At 41.2% G+C, this 14,183-nt stretch overlaps 1 protein-coding gene across 5 annotated transcripts in view; it reads left to right on the top strand.

Moving 5' to 3' along the window:
* NSMAF (neutral sphingomyelinase activation associated factor) overlaps positions 1–13,757 on the top strand; it is a 39,324-nt gene extending 25,567 nt beyond the window's left edge. For 3 of the 5 annotated variants that reach the window (XM_035124773.3, XM_060277789.2, XM_035124772.3), the window contains exons 18-31: positions 816–936; positions 1,656–1,787; positions 2,121–2,163; positions 3,687–3,850; positions 4,356–4,464; positions 5,282–5,346; positions 6,551–6,618; positions 7,877–7,944; positions 8,226–8,349; positions 9,325–9,405; positions 10,172–10,322; positions 11,494–11,596; positions 12,938–13,047; positions 13,462–13,757. In XM_035124773.3, the coding sequence (XP_034980664.3) occupies positions 816–936; positions 1,656–1,787; positions 2,121–2,163; positions 3,687–3,850; positions 4,356–4,464; positions 5,282–5,346; positions 6,551–6,618; positions 7,877–7,944; positions 8,226–8,349; positions 9,325–9,405; positions 10,172–10,322; positions 11,494–11,596; positions 12,938–13,047; positions 13,462–13,556 (1,434 nt within the window). In that variant the 3' untranslated portion in view covers positions 13,557–13,757. The remainder of the gene's footprint in view (positions 1–815; positions 937–1,655; positions 1,788–2,120; positions 2,164–3,686; positions 3,851–4,355; positions 4,465–5,281; positions 5,347–6,550; positions 6,619–7,876; positions 7,945–8,225; positions 8,350–9,324; positions 9,406–10,171; positions 10,323–11,493; positions 11,597–12,937; positions 13,048–13,461) is intronic. The other 2 variants (XM_088675560.1, XM_088675559.1) reach the window with 1 other exon arrangement.
* Positions 13,758–14,183: the final 426 nt, after the last annotated feature.

Genomic DNA, 14,183 nt, shown 5'->3' with positions numbered 1-14,183 from the left:
TCCTCTGTGGCATCTTAAGTGGTGGTCTGTACTTGGCAAGGGAGCTGAGCCATCCAGTTCTGCTTGATGCGTAGGTTTTCTGTTTCGTTTTTCAAATCAAAACCCAGAGCGGTGAACGCAAGTCAAGCTGTGAGATACCCTTTGAAACACTGAAGTCTGTTGTGGGATCACATCCAATATGAATATTTTTTTCCCCTGTGTGCTAGGTTTGGAAACACTGATTATGGTTTTTAAGTACTGCAGCAGCAGTAATAATAATAACAACACAATCTTATTCCACACTTTTTATTTATTATTATTTATTTATTTTTGTTTCCTTTGTATTCCTGTTTTATTTTCTGGGCTGGGGATCCGTAACTGGCTAAGTGTGATTATTGCCATGTCTTGTCATCCTGGGGAAGAAATCTTAAGTTGATTGATTAAGACTGGCTTCAGTCCTATGCATAGTTACCTGGGGGGAAATCCTATTGATCTTGGGGCTGGCTTCTGAATGGACATGTATAGAATTTTATTGTTGTTTTTTTTTAAAAAATAATTTTTTATTGTTTTCTCAAACACAAGATTGCAAAGTACAGAAAAGAAAAATAATCATCAATAAAACAATTCATCTATTACATTTCTATTACTGTTTACTATATACATTCTATTGTTCTGCCGAACACAACTTCCTCCTTTCACCACTTCGGTTTTCTAAGTTATCATCATATATATTGTGCTTTCTTCATCCTTATCTCTGTCATTTTCTTAATTACATTACCATATTTTAAATATATCAACTCAATTTGGAAATTATTTATTTATTTATTTATTATTAGTTGATTCCCGAGTTCTATGAAAATGATTCCACTTTCCTACTGAATAGTCTGAAATTGGACTTGGGGAAGACGCAAGGAGGAAAGATTGTGGACAATGTAGAACTTCCTCCTTGGGCATCAGGTAAACAGAATTTTGGAAGCACTTAATAATCTCACTTCTGCTTTGGAGATCTGCTTTCATTCATCTCAAGAGCTTGGGAAATAGTTGATGTATTTGTACCATCCCTTCTCCCATGTATCCAGAGTAGTTCTTTTCATAATTTAAATACGATGGGTGAAATCCGGGTTGAGCCTTTGCACTCACAGAAGGATCTTTTGATCTAGCTGATGACTCCAGCAGCAGAAGAGGCAGTTTTTGCCAATTCCCTCTCCCACCTGCAGCCATCAGGGTGGAAGGTGACCTGGAGGGGGGAAGATGATGGGCGAATTGGCCAGAATCCCCTCCCCTCCTGGTGTCCACTGGATCAAAAAGAGTAATCAAATGAAACTTTAACACATGGCATGAGAAAAGTTTGTAATTTTGTCAGGACAAGTTATTCGTTGTTTACTGTTGTAACAATTGCTTTCTCAAAATTTATCTTCTGTACCATGAAAATAAATAAAAGCATTTTAAAAAATCCTTCTGTTACTGCAAGGCCACCAAAAGGATTCCACTGCGTGTGTTTAATAAAAAGTTGTTGTATCCTGAAAAATGATTCTTCAAAATATGTCTGAAGTGCTGATTAGTATTATCACCCAATGCTTCTAGTGAGTTCTTTCTTCTAAAAAAAGCTGAGAGGGAAGAGGGAGTGGGGATTTTATTCTCACTTAACAAGGAAACATTGGCACCATCTCTTTCAGATGCTGACGATTTTCTCCAGAAGAGCCAAGATGCTTTAGAAAGCCAGTATGTGTCAGAACATCTCCATGAATGGATTGACTTAGTGTTTGGCTACAAGCAGAAGGGAAACGAGGCCATTGCAGCTCAGAACGGTGATTCCCCCCTAATCCACTTTTATAAAAGAAAATGCAAATGGATACTTTAAACTGTTAAACTCTGTGGTGGTAATCTCAGTGTTTTCCATAAAGGAACACGGTGTGCAGAGCATATCAGTTAGGGAACTCTTCTATGTATGCTGTAAATTATAGCCATGATAAAGCCATATGTGCGAATTTTTTTAAAAAATCAATTTAGTTGAAATTTACTATGTATGAGGTGTCAGGGTTGTGAGAATGACACAGTGTTGTAGTATTGTTTTGTTGAACCAACAGTCCTGTAATCTGAAACATTTTCACTTTGTGTGTCCACTCTCCATTTCTTTTTAGTATTTCATCCATTAACCTATGAAGGAGGAGTAGACTTGAACAGGTAACTGAGTTAACAATAAAGCATTGGGTGGGCAGATTACCTCCACCTTTAATTAAGAATATTATGTTCTTTTCCAACATAAAATGTTTTCATACCAGTTTTCTTTGTGGTAAGCTTTTTGCATGTACTGTATCTTGATAATATGGGGCTGTTTGTTGCTGGATTCTTTAAAAAGTCAGGCATATGTACTAATAGCAACCTTCTCGGGGAGTAGCTTCACAGCACCATCCATGCATAAAAGGAAGGTATTAGCAGGCTTGGGGAATCTTATGGGTTTGTAGAAGTTAAGCAAACAAACCAATTCCTGGGAAACCCCGTCAAATAGGCCAGTGAGGATGCTCATTGGTCACAGAAAGCTGATGGACTGTCAGAGTATACAGTCCGTGTGTGTGTGTGTGTGTGTGTGTGTGTGTGTGTGTGTGTGTGTACAAAACCTAGAAGGGAGTATGTATCATGGAAGAAGGCATGGCTAGCTCGCTTGAAGAGGCACTCTGCACTGCAGCATTGTGTTGCAGGTCCCACTTGTAATTGGAAACAGTTGGTGAGGTGCCCTGTACCACAAAGCTGGTGGCATCTAAACACTGCAGGCACTTCAGAAAGGGGAAAAGAATTTCTCATAGCTTACAAAGCAAAGTTGAAAAGCTGCAAGTTTCCTGCTTCTATAGTAAGAAACACATGAAATCATTTGGACTGCAGCTTTCTTGGCTGGCTAAACCACGGCTTACGAAGCCAGAAATGAGCACTGGGCTCACACCCCTTGCCATCCTTGTATCCACTTGCATACTGTCTTCAGCATGGAGATGCTGATTTGTTTCAACTAGAGCAGGTGGTGCTGTGTTCTAAATTGCACGACTGGGTGAGCTCCTGTTGCTCTGCCCCAGCTTCTGCAAACCTTTACCTTTTACCCTCTTAACAGGCATCCCCGAACTTTGGCCCTCCAGATGTTTTGAACTACAATTCCCATCATCCCTGACCACTGGTCCTGTTAGCTAGGGATCATGGGAGTTGTAGGCCAAAACATCTGGAGGGCCGCAGTTTGGGGATGCCTGCTCTTAACCTCCCAGGAACCTCTGCTTTGAACACCCAGGAACTCCACACTAAAGCTAGTGTACATAAGCTGGTAATGCAAAAATGCTTATGAAAATGGGAACATTGTACCCTATCAGCTCATTACAAGCACAATTTCTTTCTCTAAGACCTTACAATGTACTTACGATAAAGCAGCTTTGCCAGCTATTTTGAACAATTGTCTTGTGGCTTCCATTTTTGTTCTGTAAGATCCATAAATTTGATGTGCATGTCAGCAGGAACGATGCTTACTGCATACATGCACGACATATTTGGGGAGTTAATATAAAATCCATTTGCATACACAAGTAAGGGGAAAAGCAGTTCTGGTTAATGCATGCCTGTCGTTGTCATAACATATAAACTGGAGTTATAGATACTTCCTGTTCTAGATGGATTAATGTGGTATAACCACATTTGATATCCATACATTTCTCTTTTCTTTTTCCATGAAGTATTATGGACCCAAATGAGCGAGTAGCATTGTTGACACAAATCCTAGAGTTTGGACAGACTCCAAAACAGTTGTTTACAATCCCTCATCCTCGGAGGATTATCCCGAAGTTCAAAAGTTTGCTTCGAGCATCCAGTCACGATTTTTCGATGCCTGGGTCTCCAGGTAAATTTGGTGGGGCTACAGATATTGCTGTTCAGTATAAAGATTTAGGTCAGATGCTCTGAAAAATAGTGGTTTATCAGTTTGCAAAAATCCCTTCCAACAGTCAGAGTGGGAAAGGGGCTTTTTGCATGCCTAGGAAGTTGCAATTTGGGGGGAAGGGGGTATGTAGAGATAAATTGGGCCTTCCTTGGAAGAAAAAAAATAGTTTCTTAATTTGATGCCTCAAGTTTCAGCCTACTTTTTAAGCTTTGGTGCTCTTCTGACACTTTAATTTAGTGTGGCCTTCTGTCTCAACACCACACACTCCACATTGGTTAAACTGGTAGGGTATCATAAAATGCTCTTTAGGAGGCAACATGGAGACAGAAGGGAATGCGAAAGAGGCTGAATAAACTGTAGTTGGCTTACTATAAGAAATCTGTAATATATCTCTTCCCTGCTACTCTATTTGTTTTTTTGGGGGGAGGGGGTGCATTATTAGTTGACGTATTTTCTTGTCTGTTAGTTTCTCCAGGTGAAGAATCTTTTGAAGATCTAACAGAAGAAAGTATAACGCTTGCTTGGAACAACATGACCAGATTAAAGCTAGATGGGCAACATAAGATTCACAGAGGGTAAACTTTGTAGCCTACAGCATAAAGAGGAGGTGTCCAGAATGAGACAGTAAAACACTTTGAACCTTGTAGAATATGGTGCAGCCTAGTCAATGAGAAGAAAAATGCAATATTTTGACGGAGGGGGATTTTGCTTTGTTGGAACAGGGGTCAAATATGTGGATTTGCAATGCAAAGATTAGGCTAAATGTCATGATTGTCCTTATTGATACCAGTTGGGGTTTTTTATTTAGTGCATATTTTTATCCTGACTTCCTATAAAATATTCAGAGCAGCAAACAAATATACAGAAACTAAAGCGATTAAATCAAATATTTAAAAACTATACTCTGTTACAAGATTGAAAATAATACAAAAGCAGCAGCTGCCAAATATTGATTTCAAAAGGCAATGCCTATTTGGAAAGAGAAGCCTTGTGGGTATCTTAATCGCATTAGACCCAGGCAGTTTAAGACTTTCAAAGCCCAAACCCAGCATATTATATTAAATGAGCCTGGAAACAAATGCGTAGCCAGCACAGATAGCAAACATAGTTATGGTTGACGTACCAGCATTATCCAGCCACCATCAGGAAGCACAGATGACTTACTAGTTTGACATCAGAATACCCTACTTGCCTCGGTAGGGGTGTCTTGGGCAACTGATTGCTGGAATTTTGTGGTTTATGGCATTCCAGAACTGTGTAAAAGTATATCAACATTTTCGGATGCAAACAGCACACTTAACCATTGAATTTGGTGGGACTTGCTACTTAGTAGACCTGATTAGGTTTACACTGCCAGATATTAATCACAGTTCCTTGCTATGTTTCAAACAGGGCAATCACTGGAATTGCTGTGCCTTACAGTTCCAACCACTCTTCTGTTTTCACTACATCTCAAGGTGAGTCATGTTGTTTGGCTGGCTGCTGTCAAGCCTCAGTAATACAAACATTATTCAGTGACATTGCGTAGCCCCTTTCCAATCGTCAGCATAGAATCAGCATAGAATTCCTCTTTGAATAGACTCAGCAGAGACCTATGATCTGTAAAAGCAGTATTTGTGTTTTTTTCACACTATATTCCTGGAAGCCTTGGGTCAGAGTTGTAGGATGTGTGCAGAAAAAGCACAGGGTATGTATGGTATGCATTCAGAAGCTGGCTTTCTTTTAGTATCCCACATTGTTTATTGCCTCTCCCCATGACGGGAGAAAAAAAATAGAGCATAAATTATGCAGAACAGGATGATCTATGCAAGTTTTCATGCGCATATACTAATAGCAAAATCAATCTCTGAGTGCTGATATTTATGTAGCTAAAAAGAAAGTGTCCTTTCTGTTCTGAGGAGAACTGGCCAAGAAAGGACACTGTTATCAGCACATCCCTTAAAGAGCAGCTTCTCCTTGCTCTGGGCAGCCTCCCCACCTGCAGAGGTGCTTTGAAAGCTCAGACAGCTGGCTTGATCTGTGGCTCAGAGTCAAAGGAGAGAGAGAGAGAGAGAGAGAGAGAGAGAGAGAGAGAGAGAGAGAGAGAGAGAGAGAGAGAGAGAGAGAACATGTGGGGGACAATCCAGAGGACAGAATTTTTTTGCCCCTGTGGGGAGGGGACTCGTGTTTATACTCAGGCTGGGCAAAATATCCTCCCCTTTGCAGTGCCATTCAGCCCCACAAAACTGGAGCTTAATTGTGATTCTCAAATGCGATAACTTTTTGGTGGGAGATGGACTTACCATTGAAGACAGGGTGGCCAAAGTTTGTTATTCTAGGTTTTCTCTAATGAGGGGGGAAAGCTTTGCTGCCGTTTCTAGTGGCTTTTTGGCTGCCTGCAGCACTCTGCTGCTGCTCTTCTGGTAACTGGGGACAGATTGCCTCAGGGGAACCATGATACATTCCTTGTGCAAAGGAAATAGAAGCATAGTGCTTGTGTAAGCAGTTCCACCCGTAGTCTCTCTGTGTGTGTTGCCTCACACATGGCTCAGTTATTGTACTAGCACTTCTGGATCTACATAGAAATATACTCCAGCAGTTTGCTGATGGGATCTTTGGAAAACAATTTGGAAATCACTGACATGGTGCTGCTTTCCATTCTTCTCTCAAAATCTGCATTAGATTCAACCCTGAAGATGTTTTCTGCAGAATCAAAAATGCTGCAGCGGAGTATATCCTTTTCAAACATGGTGAGTGCTTCCAGGCTTGTATAATGGTAATCTTACAGCTGATCTTGCAGAATGTCTCCATAATTTAATACTACGTATTTCCCCCCCCCCCCCGGGGGTAACTGTAACTTACCAGTTTAATTCTAGCAGGTATGCTGACACTGCTTTTTTGCTGTTCAGATGTCTAGAGAGCTACTTCCAACTCTTAACAGACATTGTGTAGTAAACCTATAACTCACAAGTGAACATCGAACAGCCATATGTGCTTCTCACCTTGCATTGATGATCTCCTCCTCCGTCTAGGCAGGAGGAAAAAACTGAGTAGAGTGAGCTGACCTCCCACAAATCATTGTTCCTGCCTACAGCAGATCATGTGATTGGAATAGAACCCAACCCAGTTAACCCCTTGTCAACCTACGGAAATTTACCACAGTTGCAGTCAATCTTGCCCTGCCCATTTGCAGGTTCCTTCCATGCTCTGGCAGCAGCTCATAACAACCAGATATTGTTAAATCTCCCGACTCTCATCAGCCCAGGCAGCATGACAAGAGATCTGGAAAGATAGGAAGTTGGGAGTCCAAGAAGATTCAGGTCATAGGCTCCTGTAGCATCTTCTGGATGCTGTGTGTTGTGTACTCTGTTGTTGAACACCGAAGCGATGGGAAGGAGATAGTGGCAGGGTGCGGTGTTGGGGGATGGGGAATGACTGGCAAGTACTTCATTCAGATATACCAGCTAGAGTTGCTGCAGTAGAGTCTCTGAGAGCAGAAGCTGGAGAGTTAGTGTGTTTCTTGGGAAAGGAGGCACATCCCTCTTACCTCCACCCTGGATGAATCAGTGGCTGGGCAATCTCTGTTAATGACCATTCTCTTAACTTGGGAGACAGAAGAGCATCACTCAGGAGTCCAATATAGTGGGGGTGGGAAAGGGAGAGGCTTGTAAGAATGTGTGCTGTACCTCTGTGTGCAGCCCCAGACCCACCAGCATGCATGTGCAACAGAGCTTAAAATGTCCCCCCCCCCCTGCTATAGCTTCATTACCTTAGAGCTTTATCTCTGCATACAAATTGTGTTTTAAGCTTCTGGTAATAGATATTTGTTCAAATGTGTTTATTTTTTTCTTTTCTTTTTGCAATAGCAAAATTGGTTTGTGTCGCTGCACAATCAGATCACGAGCTCCTAGGATACAGATGGTGCTTGCGATGAGACGGGCTCGTAATGTACTAATGTGTTCTTGCAAGTCTATCATTAAACTGAACATTGTCATCTTTTCGTCATAGGCTCTGTCATCTTGTTTAATCCTACCGGGTGATACTACTGTCGTATGTTCTTCATGGGACAACAATATGTATGTAATTTTACCGTATACCCAGTTTATATAGTACCAGTCAGTAGCTGCTTTACACTATCTTATAAAAGAGCTAAAAATGAATATGTTTCACCTGCTAACTGCTTTACTGGGGAGGTTATTGGGAGGCTACCACTGAAAAGGCCTTGTTATATTGGAAGCACTGTTTCAAAGTTGGAAACAGGGACTGATTAAAATAATAAATGAACTGAATAAAAATATGTGCTTCAAAATAAGAGAACTATTTAAAATATTTATATCTATTTTATTATTCCTGTTAGCTATTTCTATTCAATAGCTTTTGCAAGGCGGCAGGATACATTAATGGGACACGATGATGCTGTCAGCAAGATCTGTTGGCACAATGATCGTTTATATTCTGCATCTTGGGATTCAACTGTAAAAGTATGTAGAATTCTCCACTTGATATGAATTTGTTGTGATGAAAGCTTTTAATCGTTTGAGCAAGGATTGCATTGTATACTAGATTTGTCAGAAATGGCTCTGGTTGTCCATGTAAGTCACCTGTTTGCGGTGGCAAGACTGACTGTTCCAACTATTTGGAAGTGAGAGAAGCATGGGGTAAGAAATACAGTAGGATCACCAATGTAGCGTAATTAATAAAATAATTCGCTGAATCCCTAGATTCAAAGCATTGGACTAAACATTTTAAAATAATCTCTATATGGTGGTTATTTCCTGTAGTGCCTGTTGGGAAGTTCATCCATGATTTCCCCCCATTTTTTCTATGCTGCTGTTGCCGCGACTTTAAAACAGGCATGGGCAACCTCCAGATGCTGCTGTTATATAATCATAGAGGAAGGGACCCAAGGGTCATATAGTCAAATATTCTGCAATGCAGGAATCTCAACTAAAGCATCCATGACAGATCCAACCTCTGCTTAAAAACCTCCAAGGAAAGAAAGTCCACAACCTCCCGGGGGAGTCCATTCCACCATCGAACAGCTCTTATTGTCAGAAAGTTTTCCCTGATGTTTAGCTGGAATCTCCTTTCTTGTAACTTGAAGCCATCGGTCCTACCTCCGGAGCAGGAGAGAACAAGCTTGTTCCATCTTCCATGTGACAGCCCCTTAGGAGATTTGATAGCCATCTTCAAATATCTATCACTCTCCTCTTATCCAGGCCATTCCTATGTAACTCCCCCAACCGTAAGGCTTGGTTTGCATCACACTGTTGACTCGTGTTGTTGGATTAATCTGCCATTATCCTTGACAATTGGCAGTGCTGGCTAGCGCCAATGGAAGTTGGGAGTCCAGCAACATCTGGAAAGCCACAAGTTAGCTCTTGCTTTTAGGTCACTTAAATTGTTGTATCTGGCCAAAGGAGAAGCTTACGTCAGCTCAAATATTTGTGTTCTAGGTGTGGCAGTGCATTCCTGCAGACCTATTGGGCACCAAGAAGCGGTTTGAATTGCTTGCTGAATTGGAACATGATGTTAGTGTGAGTATAAAGAGATTTGTGTGCACATCTATTTTGTTTCAATTCAAACTTCAGCAAAACAATTTTTAGGGGTGGGGCGGGATGGAAGTCTGTGTGAAGGCTTATTTTAAAGTTGTTATTGCCATTGCCTGAAAGGTCAGAATTGGTAACAGCAATATGCAAATATAATGGGATGTTTTCCTCCTATTCCAGTGACTCTTTAGACATAGGTTTGAGAAACCACAGGAAGTAGGGAGAAGAGGGGCACTATTTCAGCATAGTTATGTTGGCGCTGTCTGTGTATTTGATACATAAAACAAGTGTATCTAGATTAGATTAACCCAGCAGTGTATCTTCATGGAGAAAAACTAATTATAATGTTTACATGTTGGGCTTAAACTATGAAAGTGCAGTATCTATGCCTTAACAAATTATGCTTGTACTCCTGGAATATAGATCTGTAACGCTAGCATAATTCAATAATAGTTCCCTTAAGCATCGCCAAAATGGACCGTGTAGAAGATTTATTTATTTGACTTGTTAGCATCTCATTACAAGAGTCTTTAAGCAGCTTACAAAAAAATAAGAATCAAATGATAAAAAATACATTACAATAAAGCCATTACATTGACTGTTTATAGGACCCAGGCCACTGTGCATATTGCCTTGAATGTTTAAGTGCTCTAGTCATGACTGGCTGCCCTTTAGATGCTTGCTTACGTGCCTTTCTTGCTTCATGGTGCTTGTTACTTCTTTAATCATCGCATACATATGCTTAATTACCTAGGTAAATACAATCAACTTGAATGCTGCATATACCCTGCTGGCATCAGGAACAAAAGAAGGATCCATTAGTATCTGGGATGTTACTACTGCTTCTATCTTGCATCAACTTCCATGCCATTCAGGGACTGTCTCTGATGCTGCTTTTAGTCCCGGTATGTTATGTTAATGTCTTCTAAAATATATACATTGTGAAGAAAAATACTTCAGTCTGCTGCAAGATAATTCAAATACATTCGTATTGAATTTGTACATATCCAGTGTGACCCTATGCATGTTTATTCAGAAGCAAGCTCCAGTGTGTTTGGTTGGGCTTACTCCTAGGTAAAGTGTGTGTAGGATTGCAACCAACTTGCTCCCCTCTGATCAGGGCTTTGTAATTTTAGTGTGTATCCAGCCTCACTTTGCAGTCGTACAAAAGACCGGAAATGAAGTAACCCATGAAAATTGGTAGTAGCTTGCCTACTAAAACTTCCTAGTGTTAAGTAATTTGTATTGCATTGTTGGCCTGAAACATGAAATCCATAAAATAATTTTGTTTGCTTTAAAAAAAACCTTTCTGCCAAGTCATGTAGAGATGTTTTGGTAAAGCAAACCACCAGCTAAGTTGGATTTATAAACACCCTTACAGTTGCCTATGGTTGTTTAAAAATAAAAATAAAACTCTGCTAGTTTAGATTATTTTCAGAGGAGTTATGCTGATGCCTAGGTGGAGATGGTTTGTTCTTTATGCAAACAAGTAATTGATAAAGCTGCCTATTTTAAAGACTACACAGAAAGGGTATTAATACATAACATTGAGCAAGTGTAGTGTTAGTGAAACTGTAAACACAATACAGGAACTGTACACTCAGTTATTACAATGTAATGTTCAAGTGTAGAGTCTTTTTTATTGTGTACAATCATTGATCTGTACAAATCAGTGTACACTCATATACTGTAAACAGTTGTTCATGTGTCAAGACAGCTTGTATCTGTATTCAGTGTCCTAGTTGAACAAGCCTCCTGTTGCACCATGTGAGTTGAGTTTTGGCATTACAGCCTATATGCCATGCAGTGGGATTTGCTCACTAGTAGCTAACCATAGAACCTAATGGGGCCTGTTTTAAATATGCATGGGAATGGACTGCATGTATTTTGTGGGGTTGACTTAAATAATCCAAAATAAAAAAATTCCTTCAGTAGCACCTTAAAGACCAACTAAGTTTATATTAAGTTGGTCTTTAAGGTGCTACTGAAGGATTTTTTTTATTTTGCTTCGACTCAGACCAACACGGCTACCTACCTGTAACTTAAATAATCCAGAGCAGCTACCTTGTTTCACAGATAGCCGGCACCTACTAAGCACAGGAGAAGATGGCTACTTTAAAGTGACAGATGTGCAAACTGGAATGATCATCTCTTCCATGCGCTCGGAGGAACCCCAAAGGTAAGTTTTGGAATGCACTGCTGTTTCGTATAGGGATTTTCTGTAAAATCATGGATAGCCATCAACAGGGACGTAGCCAGGATCAAAATTAGGAGGGGCAAGGGGCCAAGGCACGGGGGGAGGGGCCACAATGGGGCAAGGAAAGCCATGGTCGTTCAGGGGCGAAGGGGCGCCAGGATCAGCCCGAAATCGGGCTGTTCCGATCCCCTCCCCCCCCTCCGTGATCGCCGGGGCGGGTGGAGGGAAAGCTGGCTTTCCCTCCACCCGCCCCACAGCCAGCAAGGGAGAAGGGAGACGTCCCTTCTAGCCGGCTGGCTGTGGGGCGGGCGGAGGGAAAGCCAGCCAAACGCTTTGCGCGGCTCTGGGGCTTTCCCTCCACCCGCCCCACAGCCAGCCAGCCAGGGAGAAGGGAGACGGCACCGGGGCAGGCTGGCCACCAGCGGCCCTGCTTCTAGGGGGGGCAACTGCCCCCCTGCCTACGCCCATGGCCATCAACATGCACACCCTCCAGATTCTGTGCGACTTCCATGAGTCTCAGGCAGCATGGTCAATAGACAAGGATGGTAGGAGTTGGCTGCTCCTGAGTTAGATCAAGTTATTGCAATGAATTCCATCAATATTGGTCTGTTTAGATCAGGCATCCCCAAACTTCGGCCCTCCAGATGTTTTGGACTACAATTCCCATCATCCCTGACCACTGGTCCAGTTAGCTAGGGATCATGGGAGTTGTAGGCCAAAACATCTGGAGGGCCGCAGGTTGGGGATGCCTGGTTTAGTGAAAAACATCCCTTTATGTGATGGTGTGTGCACATATGCATGCATGGATACTTATATAAGAATGTATTTTGTGTGTAGCATTTGCTCAAAGGGTTTAATGTGTATGTCCAGTATTGTTTCAGATTGGATGGGAAACTGTGTGTTGAGATTCCTACATTGCAGGGGGTTAACTAGATGACCCTCAAGGTCCCTTCCAACTCTACAATTCTTATTCTGACAGTGGTGCTCACAGGATAGGCTGAAGTATTCTCATTTGGAATCTTCCAAGTACTCAAAATTTGACTTGAAGTCTTGAGTAGCCAAGTGTATTTATAATGGGTTTAACCTTCTTATACTGTACATGGGTACCTAAAGCAAATTATGAACAAATAGTAATACAGTTTACCCCTCACCAAATGGACACAGGGTAGGTTACAAAATGTAATTTGAAAACTGATTATTTTGGTAAAAAATGTTTTCTAGAGCTTGGGCACACAGCAACTGCTTGGCTAAAAACGAGGGTGAGGGTTGGTGTTGAGTAGCATTGTCTGACTCAGTTGTGATCTAACAACTTGCTTTTTGCAGATGTTTCAAATGGGATGGCAACACCGTCTTATCAGGAAGTCAGTCAGGAGAATTGTTGGTTTGGGATATTGTTGGAGGGAAGATAGTAGAAAGAACTGCAGGACATACTGGTATGTGTGAAATTCTCAACTGTTTAAAAATCTGCAAGCACACTTTGAAATATTTTAAGTAGTGGGATATTAATATGCTGATCCTGGTTAGGATGTGTTTGACTAGCAGGACCAGTGGTTGGGGAAGATGGGAATTGTAGTCCAAAACATCTGGAGGGCCGAAGTTTGGGGATGCCTGCTCTAGAATCTGAAATGGCACCTGAAAGTTGGTTGCAATGATGTGCAACCTGATGGTCTCTGGATCAGGGCCTATGAATATAATATATATGCAGAGCTGCAATAGTGTGTAGTGCAGCTCTAGATGATTATGGTCAAATCTAGCAATGAATTAACCAAATTAGACCAAGATTTAAAGATGAGGATAATAAATGGCAAGTGAAACAAGTATCTGATGTACACATGTCTCTTTCCTAGGCGCTGTAACATGTATGTGGATGAATGAACGATGCAGCAGCATAATCACAGGAGGGGAAGACAGACAAATCATGTTCTGGAAACAGCAATACTAAAAAGTGCCTTCTCACTCATATGGATATTTTAAAGTGAACTTTTTAAAGAACCTTCTTCACAAGTAGCAATGCCTGCTGAAGTTCAAAGAGCTCTAGCTCAATTGTCTAGTTGAAAGCTGCAAATATTACTTGTATTTCCTTATGAATGTTATTATTGCTTGAAATGCTTGTCAAATAAAGACTTATTTTTCAGTAACCAAAGCGGTTCTAACTTGCAACTGCAGTAATTTACTTAACATTATTTGTCTATATTTTCCACAAAATGGAGATAAACCTCAGGCCTTAGCAAAAAAATAAGTGTATCCTATCTCTGAATGTTATCCTGCTCATTACAAATATCTCTTTACTAGCAACCTTGCTGCTAGAGACAGCATGAACCACAACTATCATTCCTGGCCTTTGGCCCTGTAGGTGTGGACTGCTGGCTAGTCCAACTGCATCTGCAAGCCCTGCTCTAATGCTCCTTTTAAAGCATCAGGATTTACTTATGTAGAGAAGTACTTTTTAATACGAACATAGCAGCATTCATTACCTGTAAAAATGGGGGTTAAGGCCTTTGTGTTTATACAATCCTACCTTCTAAAGTCCTCACCAGCAGAATGAAATGGCTGTGTAATAGGGACCAGC

This window comes from Zootoca vivipara, chromosome 8 (genome assembly GCF_965207765.1).
Source record: "Zootoca vivipara chromosome 8, rZooViv2.hap1.1, whole genome shotgun sequence".
Taxonomy (NCBI): Eukaryota; Metazoa; Chordata; class Lepidosauria; order Squamata; family Lacertidae; genus Zootoca; species Zootoca vivipara.
The sequence above is the reverse complement of the archived record's forward strand: the minus strand, read 5'-3'. Positions and strand labels throughout refer to the sequence as shown.